Genomic DNA, 15,051 nt, shown 5'->3' with positions numbered 1-15,051 from the left:
CCTACAAATGTGATTTGTTTCAGCAAAATAGTATTTTACTGTTCAGGGCAATTTTGAGTCAGCTGAATCAGAAGAGGAAGAGATTATAGAACACATGGAGGAAAGCAAACTCAGCTGCATTTCTGTTCTCTGAAGGGTGATGGGTGTACCTTGCTCTTCTTTTGTCTAAAAGCCCACGAAGGAACCTGGACCGGATTAACTAAGTGGCTGCATCGGGGAAAAAGGTCAGTGCTTTGGCTGTCTTCCTAATTTCTGACCAGTTTTCAAACAAATGTTGTCAGCTACTTGCTTTACAGCCAAGAGCTTGCCTTTACACAGCTGGACTTCCTCACTGGAGTGGAGGCTGAAGGAGGGAGACAAGGAGGGATAAGCCAACACTGGTACCCATAACTAAAAAAACTGCTTCACAATTTCCACGGCACAGGTGTACACAGAGCCCATTTAGAAACTTTTCAAAGAAGACATGAGAAAATCAGTTTTGTGGGTTCTCTGCCATGGATCTCTCTTAAAACTTCCTCTAAGTATGGAAAAGGGGGGAGACAGGTTTTGCCAAAAATGTTCTGTCAGGCTCACATCAAGATAAATATGTGCACAGACAGCTTCTTCTCTATGAAACAAACTTATTTTGTCTTCACTTGGTTTTGTTTTGGAATACCAGGGACACTGATGTGTCGTATCCTAAGGAGTCTGCCACCCACGTTATATAAGAGAGGATGCTTTACTTCTAGTCTGGGTAGAAGCAGGAGGTGATATGGGGAAAAGCAGACAGAACATAGGAAAGGAGTCCAAACAATAGAAAAGTGAATACTACATCCCACTGCAAGGCTACCAGAGCCTAAGTTTTGGTGCCAAGAGTTAATGTCAGCATAGACCAGGATCATTAAACTTCCGCCGGCCTCTCATGTCTAAGAAGGGTATAATAGTACCTCTCCTAGAATTATGGTGCAGGTTAAATGAGATGTGCATACATCATCACTCATCACTAGTAAATGCTCAAAACATATTCAGCATTATAATTCAGGCTCTACCATCCTGCTTTGCTTCAAAGGTATCTATTTTTAGTACAAGAGGGGTATGTTTAGTCTAAAAGCGGTCAAAGAATGTTAGTACTATCAATATTATTAACAGGTCCGTAAAAGTAAACAATCAAAATAGCACTGAAAAAAAAAATGCATTGGTAGGTGGCACCTTGTAAAACTATTTTTCTTCAACAGATGAGCACAGGAAGTTCTCCCCCACCCGGAGCAACTCCTCCTTGCCTCTGCATTCCCAGGGATCCTGTGTCCTCCCAGATTCTAGAACACGCACAGCCCTCTCAGCACCCCCTCTTACACTCATGTGACCTTGATGAGTGGAAGACAGGGGTGGGAACCATTCCTGTCTCAGATGTAGGGCTCATCACCACCACACTGTGGCCCTTGGAGAAGCGGGTGAGGCATGAATAGAAAGTGCCAGAAAGGCTGGGGGGGGTCCTCTCTCTTTTCACTCCACCTGTGGGGAGCGGGTAAAGATGTCTGGAGAGGCTTTCGGAACACACACAGCGGGTGACTGAAGGATACTGCCTTCCGCTTACTGTCTGGGTTCTGCTAGGATCACAACGGGGAAGTGTGTGAGGGTCCTACAGCCCATTCATTGATTCATATGGAAGGGCCTGAGCATTTATCCTTTGGAAGAGTTTCCCAGTGACGCTGTCACACCTGTTCTGAGCCACTCTAGGATGGATGCGTGAAACCGCCTGATTCTCTGGTGCCTGCATTCCCGTCCAAGTCTACCTGGTATCACACTTGAAGCAAATCAATCACCTGGAACATTTACTGCTCAACCCACTGCTCCTTCCTATTTCTCAGCCCCTCTCTGGTGAGGTGGAGCATCTGTCTAGCTCTGGTCCATGGGCTGTGAACAGAAGCATTCAGATGAGGAGGAGTCTGTTCAAGTGATGTTTTAGGGAACAGGCTACCATCACCCTGGGTTCCTAAGGGAACACACGGAGCAGAGCTGTGTGCTCGCTTCAGACCTGCACTGAATGTGCAGTGCAAGCAGGAAATAAGCTTTTCATTTGGGAGGCTACTTTGTTACCACTGTGTATCCTATCCTCTCCAGTCACTCAGAAGAAGAGCCAGCTGGGACCCCCAAACTGAGGTGGAAGGAGAAGACTGGACCAGATCGCCCTCCTCTCAGCTCAGGGTTGCTGTTTTTTCCTTTTAAATAAGTATTTTATGAATTTGAACTTAGCAAATATTGGCATCTTCTTCCTCATATAAAGAAACTCCTAAGAGGAAATAGAAAAGGTAAGATATGAACAAATTTCCATCAAGGACCAAACAGAATAACTGCTTTGGTGTGGATATCAAGTTATTAAGGCTGGGAGATGCCGATCACATTCCATAATTCATATTTTACTTTTTGTTTCTTCAATTTGAAAATTAAAGAAAAGTAGAAAGAAAATATATGACTCTTTTCATGGCCTAGACTTGGCCTCTTAATATTTTAGCGTATTAGCTCCTCTTCTACTTCTATGTATCTATTTCTATATATTAAACAACACATAACTGTAAGAAAACATCTGTTAGAAAAATAAGCTACAGCACTGTAAAAGTGTTCAAGTACCCTTTGATCTAGGTAGGTCCTTACCCCCTGCCCGCATAACTATTATGAAATTGATCTGCATTCGCTATAATCTAAATAAAATTCACAGTAAACATGAAGGACTATGTTGCAGTACTGCATTTTCAATATCCAGACAAAAAAAGTATCAAGAGCGGGAGGCAAAGTGGGAAGAGGTCACATAAGATCTAAGGCCAAATAAGGCAAAACGGAGAGGAATCTTTATTTAACCTCTGAAAAGTGTCAACAATTTCACCTCCAGAAATATCTCCGCTGTTACTGATTTTTCGTTAAATATTTCAAAGCGACACTGATGTAGCCTACTGTGCTGTCCTTAGTTGCTCAGTCGTGTTCGACTCTTTGCGACCCTATGGACTGTAGCCCGCAGGGTGCTCTGTTCACGGGGATTCTCCAGGCAAGAATATTGGAGTGAGTTGCCATGCCCTCTGCCAGGGGATCTTCCCAACCCAGGGATCGAACCCAGGTCTCCTGCATTGCAGGTGAGTTTTTTTACTGACTGAGCCACCGGGAAAGCCCCAACATAGCCTACAATGGGTGATGCGGTGAATGGCCGTTTTGGAGGCAGACAAGGCTCTGGACACCTCAGCCTGACGCTTTACATCTTATCTCCCAGTAGGGGCGGGCAGCCTAATAATAAGTATATATTATAAATGAATGAATTAGTAGAAAGAAGGATATAATAAAACACATGGTCAACCTTTAAGGTCATTAATCTTCCTCATCAGGCTTTTTCATTTAATTTAGACTCCTCTCTCTCTAGCCCCAGTAAGCATGAACACGGATTGCCAAGTGCCCTTGGAGATAACTTGGGTGAATACTGAAGGCAGATTCGACTGGGTGTTCAGAAGCAGCGCAGTAGTCAGAAACAGGCGCCAGTGGATCTGGAACCGGCGGCTCTAGGAGTGGGTCCCGGGCTCACACAGGAGGATGCTGAGTACAGCGCCGGGATGAGGGCCACAGCTGCGTGTGCACAGGGGCCCGAGCAGGGCTGTGCTGGACCCTCACACCCACAAGACTCCTTCTGCACGAGAGTGACCACAGGGGCGCAGTACAGCGCCACCCCTGCAGATTCACAAAGGCGGCCCAGAGGCAGCAGCCTGATACCCTCCCGGAGAAGGGACTGGGAAATGAGTTCATAGGCCAAGGGTTCAATCAATCACGTTTACATAACTCAGCTCCAATAAGAACCCTAGATTTTAAAGCTTGGCTGAACTTCCCTGGATGGATGGCAAACCTCTGTCTGTGGCCACACATCACAGCGCAAAGCTTTTAGGACTCCAGGGGAAGAAGACAGCAGGACGATTTGTTTTCAGACCTCTTTCAGATGTCACCTATGTGTCTCTTAGTTTGGCTGGTTCTGATTTATATTAATCGATTTTTGCTATAATAAGACATAACTGACTGCAGGACGTTCTGAAGAAGGAATGTGTGTCACCTGTCTCAGATTCAAGGCTATGATTCAATGGGACACAGATTCATGAGCCTGTGGTCACATCCAGTTTGCTTTACTGAACTATCTGAGGAATACATTGACCATTTATGTTACAGGGCAGTTGACCTAAACAATTAGGTACAAAAAACACGTAACTGAGGGAGGCTGATCCTTTCTATGAGTTCTCAGGGTGTCTTCTGTGTTCCTGCTCCCCTTCAGTTGACATGTCAACAACCTCATATATGAAGATAACACCACTCTAATGGCAGAAAGTAAAGAACCTCTTATGAGTTGAAAGAGGAGAGTGAAAAAGCTGGGTAAAAACTCAACATTCAAAAAACTAATATCATGGTATCCGACCCCATCACTTCATGGCAAATGCAAGGTGGAAAAGTGGAAACAGTGACAGACTTTATTTTCCTGGCCTCCAAAATCACAGTGGATGGTGACTGCAGCCATGAAATTCAAAGATGTTTGCTTGTAGGAAGGAAAGCCATGACAAACCTACACAGTGTATTAAAAAGCAGACACATTACTTTGCCAACAAAGGTCCACATAGTCAAAGCTATGGTTTTTCCAGTAGTCATGTGTGGATGTGACAGTTGGACTATAAAGAAAGCTGAGCGCTAAAGAACTGATGCTTTCAAATTGTGGTGCTGGAGAATACTCTTGAGAGTCCCTGGTCTGCAAGGAGATCAAGCCAGTCATTCCTAAAGGAAATCAACCCTGAATACTCATTGGAAGGACTGATGCTGAAGCTCAATACTTTGACCACCTGATGTGAAGAGCTGAGTCATTGGAAAAGACCCTGATGCTGGAAAAGACTGAAGGCAGGAGCAGAAAAGGGAGACAGAGGATGAGACGGTTGGACGGTATCATTGACTCAATGGACATGAGTTTGAGCAAACTCCGGGAGATAGTGAAGGACAAGGAAGCCTGGCATGCTGCAGTCCATGGGGTTGCAGAGGGACACGACTTAGTGACTCAACAACAACTATTGTAAAGACCTGTTTACTTGCCTGTCTGCCAAACATCCCCAAGGCCAGTGTCTGTATCCCGTTCATCAGTATATTCCCTCTGCCCAGCACAGAGGAGAAGACCAGTCATGTTTACAAAATGAATAAATGAATGAAAATCCAAGTGCTTCCCTTTCTAGAGTAATTAATTTTACTTTGCCTAAATTAAACTCATTTCTTTATGCATGAGGAAATGAGTGGTTCTATTACAGAGCATGCAGAAATAAATGATTATCTCATTTAATAATGAGCTGGGACCAATAATAAAAATTGTCTGCCTGTTGTTCCTTAGTTACTGCTCTGCCAAGTAGCCCAATCTGCTCACTGACATTAAAGGTCTAATTTAATTAAATCATGTACAAGGCTCAGAAAATCTACCGAGAGCACTCTGTTTAATTACAGGCAAGGGGGTAAGCACCAATCCTATTGATCGGATCAGTTCAAATTCTATACAGTGAATGTGGGCAATGGGGAAAAACAAAACCTGCTTTTCAGGCAACTTTGATGAACTGTGGATTCCGAGTGGCCAGAAAGACAACAAAGGCAAACCAGCCATGTTATCATGTGGAACCACAAGGATGGAACCGACCAAACCTCAGTCATTCCTCAGAGCTGTACATCATGACGAGAAGACAACCAGCCACAAAAGACAGATTCCTCCTCAGGGAAATGAAATACACTGGGTCATGGTAGGCAGAAGTCATCCAGCATGTAAAATCTAGCAAACTGGCATTCAACGGCCTTGAGCAGATTTTGACACCCACAACTGTCTTGGAATAAAGAGAAATAAATCTAATCCATGGGTACATATACAAACTGGGAATTTCCAGTTGAAGAAGACATACAAGTTCCCTAATATATTTTTATTTGGAGGTAATTAAAATATAAACATATACATTGATATAAAATTGTATTAACTACAGAACTTACATGATAATAAATGTGATCAGAATAAAAGTTTTGAGTACAATGTATGTATGTGTATCTGTGGGTGTCTGTGCAGTTATTCAATGTCCATCTACGAATTCAAATCTATACGGATTCTTAGGGAAAAAAGGTGGTATGGTGTTAATCTTTCCAGACTACTAAACAGGTAACTCTGGACTTCACCCCAAACAATTATTGATAGTTTTTGAGCAGTTTCTATGTGCCATGCATTAGTCAAGTGCTTAGATAATTCATGAGGATTACATAGTGTTCCTGCACTGGGCACTATTATTATCCCCATTTCATAGCAGAATAAACTGAGGCACAGAGAGCGTAGGTAACTTCCCAGAGACTCACAGTGGCTTTGGGGGGTCACGCTGTGGCCCCAAGCAGTCACTGAGCCCTGGCACAGAGTGTGACACCATGAGACTATGCTGTCCTTAAGACCGTCCTCCAGAGCTGGAGAGAATACTCAGTGAAGGGAAACTGGTTTTTTCTCCTTTGCTCGTCACAATCAAGTGCAGTCTTGTGCTTCTCAAGTTCGAGGAGGAAACTTATTCTAAACCACAATATGTAATTAGGCCTAAGACCAACATTTCCCTCACAAAGTAAGCACCAACAGAATGTGCGTGCTAAAAGCAAGCACACCTAATTAGGGCATTAGTCATAATGATCAGGGAGTGTAACCCAGGAAATTACATGCGCTGTGGGCCTTAGCACTAAGTAAATGTCCTCAGCTTGCCCAGATCAAGTCTTTGCTGACTGCAATGATTTACACCTGCCGTTGCCAGGACTGGCATCCGATACAGCTGGGTTCTGAAAATAAGCTTATGCATGTGAGTTTAGACAAAATAACACTCAGATATGAGCGTTAGGAAATGCTGGCAATAGCCACAAATGAGGAAAAGAGTTGATAACATTCAAAAATAGGGCTTTCTTTCATATTCACGCACAATGTCAAGTACGAACACTGTGTGGGGATTAGAAACAACGATGTACACACGCTGCTCTTGGTGAAGCAGGTTAAGGAGCGACGGCAAGACCAAGGTGTATCTTTTTCCTCCTCTGCGCAAAATCACCAGTCAGAGCACAACAGAAAGCAAGCTTCTAATTCTGCCACGATGGAGAAAGAGTAAATAAAGCGGGCCTAGTAATTCAAAGCGAAGTTCAAAGGGAACTGTTTCTGACCGAAGAATTCATTGCTTCACCTCCAGTCCAATGACAGATCAAATGAACAGTCAAACAAAGAAATACTTGTGGGTTCCTAAGAAAAAACTCTATCTTTGGAAAAGTGAGTGCTTAACAACCCTGCCAAACAATTTTATCCTGAAACATCAACTCCTTTAGTAACGGTTGTATTTCCAACCAACCACCAAACAAAGTGGTTCTCAAACCTGTTTGGGTCATAGGGCCATTTAAGCAGGCAGAGGTGACTACCAGGAATTACACATACACACTCAGAACATACACACACAGAGAGATATATACAGGACTATTAACTTTAATGGGCTTCCCTGATAGCTCAGTTGGTAAAGAATCTGCCTGCAATGCAGAAGACCCCAGTTCGATTCCTGGGTCAGGAAGATCCCCTGGAGAAGGAGAAAGGCTACCCACTACAGAGTCAGACATGACTGAGTGACTTTTTCACATTAACTTTAATGAGTCTAAAGGAGATTCCATATTAGACTCAGTATGGATATACGAGAGCAGGTACTATAAATCTAAAGAAACATGATCAGAAGAAACTGCAAAGTGGAAATTCTTTATATTTTTGCAAATTATAAATTATTTGCCTACCTTAAAGTTAGAACCTTTTATCTGAGCTTGGGGAAGACATGAGTACCCAGAGAATGGCTGAGAATCACTGCGCCAGGATAAATGTTTGCATCCACTAAGATTTGCTGATTGCAGAGAAGAGTGTTTAAAAAAAAATCCTACCTGCACACCTCAGCACTTTCAGACGACTCTCAAGAACGACTTCATACCCGGAAAGGTATGGTGATTCACAAGAGGAGAAATGCCACTGAACCCTCAGGGCGCCCATAGCTCAAGCAGCTGGCCTCCGGGCCGGCCTCCCCACCAGGGACTGGCGCTCACCCTCCTCCGCAGCCGGTCGCGCTCCTCCCGGATGGCATTCATGGTGGCCTTGGTCCTGTGCAGCTCCTCCTCCTTGCTGCACAGCATGGCCGTCAGGCTCTCGTTCTCCTCCCTCAGCCCCGCCAACTCCTTCTCCCACCGGGACCGCTCCTCTGCCAGGCTGGGGTACAGGTCCCGGCCGAGGACCCCCTCGATCTCCTCCACTGTCTGGAAAACAGAGCCACGGAGACAAGGCAAGTGAGTTCCTGGGAAAAAGGGGAAGGGGAGAACACAGGCTAGTTGTGGGCGAGTGTCCACAGAGGGGTGGCTTCCACGGTCACTTCACTGAAGAAAGTAATCAAGACGGGCCATCCTCCCAGTCACCCTCTCCCCATTTTCAGAAGAGGCTCTGTCATGGCCTGGGTTATGGTCTGTGTTCCCCAGAAGTCTCCCCTCATGAGAAAAACACGGTCTCTTTCTGGTATTTAGGTCTGTCTGTAGTGCGAACAGCCACACGACATTTATCTCCGTCACCCATGTTCCAGAGTCGGTGAATACACATAATCAGATGGTAAGCCAGTTAGTGATCCTGATAAAGCAAAGGCAAGGTTGCAGACTGCATACAAGATCTAACTTGAAATTTCCTAAATCACAGGTTTCCCATGTTCCAGCTTAGTGATATGATGGGTCACATCACCACTTCCAGGTTTTAGGGTCGTATCAGAACCAGAAGGTGTGAATGAGGTTCAGTCCCAAGATACGAAAGATGCAAATAAACCTCAGTGACACAGAAAAAAGGGAGCTCGTTGTGGAGGTTTCTAAGACAGCAGGGATTTAATTAACACGACAGCTATGAGCTTAAAAAGAATAGGATCTTGATAGTACTTGGAGAGTTTTTTTTTAAACTCACTGAAAACATCAGTATTTAATGAAGAAGAAACATAAATTTGAAGAAAAGGAAGAACTCCTTCTGCTTGCTTTCAGAAACTATTCATTTGTGATTATTGTCCTTTGGAAAAGGAAGCACACCCCAAATGATTTGAAAAGAAGAGGTGGAATTACCATGTCGGGGTAGAAGGCAATGAAGAGATGTGATGTGAAATAGGTCTCAGAAATGAGTGGCCTAAGGGTACAGGGCATTCCAGGTGGCTCTAGCGGTAAAGAACCTGCCTGCCAATGCAAGAGATGTAAGAGACTGGGGTTCAATCTCTGGGTCGGGGTGTTCCCTGGAAAACTGAACGGCTACCCATTCCAGTATTCTTGACTGGAGAATCCCACGCACAGAGGAGACTGGTGGGCTACAGTCCATGGGGCTGCAAAGAGTCGGACATGACTGAAGCGACTTAGCTGGCACAGGGTGCTTGCTCTTGGATGCTCACATTGGTGCCCCAATGAGGACAGTTATTCTTGCTGCCACTTTCCACATGCAGTGCTTTGTCCTTACTCTCAAATCAGAGACTTCTGCCCTATTCAGTCCTGCTCCAGGGCCTGCTCTGTCCCTTGCTGGTTGGCAGAAACCCGTGGCTTCCTCTTCCCCTTGATGCTAAGGCTTGGGCTAGTACCCAAGCTGACATTACAATCACATACAGGGCCTGGAGATTCCAGAGAGAAAAACACTAGTGGCTGCTTCCCCAAACCACATCAACTGTATATTTATAATTGTGATGAATAAAGATGGGAAACCAGATGTATTATTATCATGAATCATGGTTTACCTCGAGATACCACAGCTCTTCTGTGAAATCCAGGATTCCTGTCAATAGAAATTTGGGCCCTGAGTCCTCAAACCTTTTTCAGAGAACATCACATTTCCCCTTGACACAGGCTCCTTTCAGACTTTTCAGTGTGAACTGATATGCCTAGGTCACTAAGCTCTGGAGAAGTAATATAAAGATACCAGAGGCCCTGTATCAAGAGGACTTGATGTTCCCACAGTTCCAAGGTGAGTTTGTGCAGATACAGCAAATTCTTCTCACCTGGTGCTCCCTAAGCAGTAAGATGAGTCAGCGAGTCAAAATCGCTCAGTAGTGTCCGACTTTTTGTGACCCCATGGACTGTAGTCTGTCAGGCTCCTCTGTCCGTGGAATTCTCCAGCACGAATACTAGAGTGGGTTGGCATTACCTTCTCCAAAGGATCTTCCCTACCCAGGGATCGAACCCGGGTCTCCTTCCTTGTATCATTGCAGGCAGATTCTTTACCATCTGAGCCACCAGGGAAGCCCAAGGTGAATGCACAGCAATGGCGGGACTGAGGCCCAATCTGGTATGCTCAGGATAGATGACTCATTCAGACCCTTTGTTAGCACCATGAATTGATAACTCTAGAAATAATATTCTAGAAGCCTGAAAGCTTTAATAAAATTTCCAAGTTAATCTTACAACCTCAGAACGCTGTATGATGAACCAACTAAAATGACACAGTTCAATACTATTAGTCTCACAGCTTCCAATGAAGTGGTCATTTTTGCAGTAAAGACAGTGATCTTGAGTATTGATCAAATGACCTTCTCGGATATGATTCAACCCAGCAAAAATGTACACGGCTCCAGCTTCTCCCTGGTGGCCCAACTTTAGAATGGCGTTTTTAGAAATACCCACCCCTTCATAGATATTCGAGAAAAACAGCACTTTAGACGAAAGGAATCTGATCATTTCCCTCATATGATCTGAGAGTCACACAGAGGGAGTGGGGTGGGGGGGTCCTACCTTGATGGCCAAGTCACAGCGCTCGCTGGCCGTGGTCAGCTGCTCAATGTGCCTGTCCACCTCTGCCACTGACAGGCTGCAGCTGCTCTTTTTCCTGCAGCAGACCACGTTCTCCAGCCCCGTCAGCACCCTCTGCAGCTCCGAGTTCAGGTCACTGCAGTTATCTGCAAGCGGATGTGGACATGAGTTAAGCAGGAAGGTGGGCATGAGCACTCTCTGTTTTGATTATGGAGAAGAACCTGTTTAGGCACAATGGACGGCAGTGCAGCTGGACGCCAAAGTTTAACACTATGCAGCCTAACCACCCAGGCTCTTCACCTTTTGAGGCCTGGGGCCAATGTAAAGGCTTTAAGGAGTTTCAGACCATGGCCATTTTCTAGATAGCCATGCCATGCTGCATTCTCTCACTTTTCACTCAAATGCAGCTACATCTCAAATTTCTCTAGTAAGAATGAAGAAGTGTCCCAGGAGGGGCTATGGGACTTCTGGTCAACCTTCCTGCTCAGTTATTCAGATAAGGACTGATTTCACAAAGAGTTTTAGCTAAAAAGATTTGATAACTACTAAATGAACAAAACAAACCCCAGAGTGAGCAGAGACACTAGGTGCTTTGTTGTTGTTGTTTAAAAACAGAAACTGTATAAGAAACAGTCAGTTTGTGCCTTCAGTCAGCTTACAATCAGGATTTTTTTCTTCTGACTGGTGTAACCAATCAACAGGCTTTACCATTGCAATTTATACCACCTTCTTCCATCAGAGGAAAAACAAACTGTTTTAATAAACTCCATATTGTTCTCCATGTGAATGCCTTGTAAGCAATTCTAATAATTTGATTCTGACTTTAAAATCTGGGTTATTTTTAATTATGTGAATGCCTTGTAAGCAATTCTAATAATTTGATTCTGACTTTAAAATCTGGGTTATTTTTAATTGTGAGACACCCAAGGCCTGGTTAGGAAAAGAAAATTAATTATAATCTTTATGTGAACTAGATGTATTTTAAAAGATAATTTTGTTGGGGGAAAAATCCCCTTAAAGTCAAATGTAATACAAACAGTTCAGTTCAGTTCAGTCGCTCAGTCGTGTCTGACTCTTTGCAACCCCATGAATCACAGCATGCCAGGCCTCCCTGTCCATCACCAACTCCCAGAGTTCACTCAGACTCACGTCCATCGAGTCGGTGACGCCATCCAGCCATCTCATCCTCTGTCATCCCCTTTTCCTCCTGCCCCCAATCCCTCCCAGCATCAGAATCTTTTCCAATGAGTCAACTCTTCGCATGAGGTGGCCAAAGTACTGGAGTTTCAGCTTCAGCATCAGTCCTTCCAATGAACACCCAGGGCTGATCTCCTTCAGAATGGACTGGTTGGATCTCCTTGCAGTCCAAGGGACTCTCAGGAGTCTTCTCCAACACCACAGTTCAAAAAGTTCAAAAGCATCAATTCTTCGGCGCTCAGCTTTCTTCACGGTCCAACTCTCACATCCATACATGACCACTGGAAAAACCACAGCCTTGACTAGACGGACCTTTGTTGGCAAAGTAGTGTCTCTGCTTTTGAATATGCTATCTAGGTTGGTCATAACTTTCCTTCCAAGGAGTAAGTGTCTTTTAATTTCATGGCTGCAGTCACCATCTGCAGTGATTTTGGAGCCCAGAAAAATAAAGTCTGACACTGTTTCCACTGTTTCCCCATCTATTTGCCATGAAGTCATGGGACCAGATGCCATGATCTTCATTTTCTGAATGTTGAGCTTTAAGCCAACTTTTTCACTCTCCTCTTTCACTTTCATCAAGAGGCTTTTTAGTTCCTCTTCACTTTCTGCCATAAGGGTGGTGTCATCTGCATATCTGAGGTTATTTATATTTCTGCCCTCAATCTTGATTCCAGCTTGTGCTTCTTCCAGCCCAGCATTTCTCATGATGTACTCTGTATAGAAGTTAAATAAGCAGGGTGACAATATATGGCCTTGATGTACTCCTTCTCCTATTTGGAACCATTCTGCTGTTCCATGTCCAGTTCTAACCATTGCTTCCTGACCTGCATATGGGTTTCTCAAGAGGCAGGTCAGGTGGTCTGGTATTCCCATCTCTTTCAGAATTTTCCACAGTTTATTGTGATCCACACAGTCAAAGGCTTTGGCATAGTCAATAAAGCAGAAATAGATGTTTTTCTGGAACTCTCTTGTTTTTTGCATGATCCAGCGGATGTTGGCAATTTGATCTCTGGTTCCTCTGCCTTTTCTAAAACCAGCTTGAACATCTTGAAGTTCACGGTTCACATATTGCTGAAGCTTGGCTTGGAGAATTTTGAGCATTACTTTACTAGCGTGTGAGATGAGTGCAATTGTGCAGTAGTTTGAGCATTCTTTGGCATTGCCTTTCTTTGGGATTGGAATGAAAACTGACCTTTTCCAGTCCTGTGGCCACTGCTGAGTTTTATAAATTTGCTGGGATATCTCAGCCTATTTTGGATTCTATGTATCATTACACGACTCAATTCCTATAGCAAGACAGCTGTTAAGTATAGTAATTTACCAAAGGATACCTCTCCCTTACATTCATGAAAGACGCTTCAAGTCTTCACACTTCCCTCCTCATCGCTTCTCATCATTGGTTCCATGCAATAAAACAGCCAGTTGCCTTTGATGCTTACCTGTAGAAGGCTTCAAGAAACTCTCAGCAGTACAATAAGAGGATTTCTCAGAATATTTTGTTCAATTTTATTTGATTGCCTATATCTGTTGTTTAGCTAAGTTGCGTTCAACTCTTCATGATCCCATGGACTGTAGCCTGTCAGGCTCTTCTGTTCATGTAATTTCCCAGGCAAGGATACTGGAGTGGGTTGCCATTTCCTCCTCCAGGGGATCTTCCTGACCCAGTGATCAAATTCGCATCTCCTGCACTTGCAGGCAGATTCTTTACCACCGAGTCACCAGGGAAGCCCCGGTATCTACAGGGAAGCCATATATCTACAAGTACCTAAATCTAGACAGAAGAGACGTCTGATGCTTTCACTGCAAACAATGAACACAACGATTCCCCCTCTTCTCTAAACTGTATTCTCCACCTCTCCCAGCTCTGTGAGCAGCAATACCATCCACCCAGTTATTCTGGTTAACTCTCATGACACCTTGATTTCCTTGTGTTTACACCCTGAACCCAATCCATCTTATGACTGCAACCTCTAAAACACCCCCAAACTGACCTCTTTGGACCATTTTCACTGACACCATTCTTGGTCCAAGCCACCATCATTTCTCCATTGAACCACCTGAATAACCTCCCACTTCTAGTCCCTACACTGTAGCCAAAGTGAATCTCTTAAGGACATAAGCCAGACCATGTTACTCCCCTGGCCCAAACCATTATATGGCTTCCCCTTCATTCAACTGAAATGGCAACCCACTCCAGTATTCTTGCTTGGAAAATCCCATGGATGGAGCCTGGTAGGCTACAGTCCATGGGGTTGCAAAGAGTTGGATACGACTGAGCGACTTCACTTCATTCAACTGAAGTCTAAACTCCTTACCAGAGTCTGTAAGATTGCATGATCAACACTGTTAATGTTTCAACCCAGGCTGTAGCATGGAACTCCCGGGGGAGCCTTTATAAAACACCAGTGACCAGGCCCCACCCAGGCCAGTCAGATCACAATCTCCAGGGGAGAAGTTTTGGCACTGGAAAAAATTTTTAGGCTCATCAGATAACTCTAACATGCATTCGTGGTGGGAATCACTGGTCTCGCTGGTCCTTGTCTCCTCTGTCAACCTTCCACCTCATCACTATGCTATATTCACACTCCTGCTTCCTCTCCACCCCTGGAAGATGCCAATCTCCCGTCTGCCCTAAAGCTTCCTTTTCCTTTGTTGTTTCCTCTGCTGAGAATTATTTCCACCCAAATCTCCTCCTACGTTCGGCTCTCAGCTCAAATGCCACCTCCTCACCAAGCTCTTCTCTGTCTGAGGCACGGGGCTCCACCTCTTCCCCTTCAGTCCCTGTCTTGTGATCCTGTCTTCTCCATGGCAAGTATCACTATCTGCTCTGATGTAGGTGTGGGTCATGTCCTCTACTCAAGTGTAAGCTTCAAGAAAAAAGGGACTTTGATCGTCTTCGTCACTTTATCTCCAACACAGGATAGGCCGTTACAAGCTATTTTTAAAGTGAGCAAATCTAAATACCACATCATTACATATTTAAGAGCCAACAAGACTAGAAACACAGACTGTCAACAGCAGATGTTTCACATGCACCTTATGTTTTCTGTCCTC

The 15,051-nt window shown here is 44.4% G+C and overlaps 1 protein-coding gene across 5 annotated transcripts in view; it reads right to left on the bottom strand.

Annotated features, from left to right (window-relative positions):
- The window catches only part of MCC (MCC regulator of WNT signaling pathway), a 303,878-nt gene that overhangs the window by 65,510 nt on the left and 223,317 nt on the right, over positions 1-15,051 (bottom strand). For all 5 annotated transcript variants that reach the window (XR_008698690.1, XM_055536480.1, XM_055536482.1 and 2 more), the window contains 2 exons: positions 10,783-10,946; positions 8,098-8,304 (listed from right to left, as the gene is read on the bottom strand). Coding sequence is in view for 4 of the 5 variants with exons in the window: in XM_055536480.1 (XP_055392455.1) it covers positions 8,098-8,304; positions 10,783-10,946 (371 nt within the window). In the remaining variant the exon portion in view is untranslated. The remainder of the gene's footprint in view (positions 1-8,097; positions 8,305-10,782; positions 10,947-15,051) is intronic.

This window comes from Bubalus kerabau, chromosome 10 (assembly GCF_029407905.1).
Source record: "Bubalus kerabau isolate K-KA32 ecotype Philippines breed swamp buffalo chromosome 10, PCC_UOA_SB_1v2, whole genome shotgun sequence".
NCBI classification, from domain to species: Eukaryota; Metazoa; Chordata; class Mammalia; order Artiodactyla; family Bovidae; genus Bubalus; species Bubalus kerabau.
The sequence above is the reverse complement of the archived record's forward strand: the minus strand, read 5'-3'. Positions and strand labels throughout refer to the sequence as shown.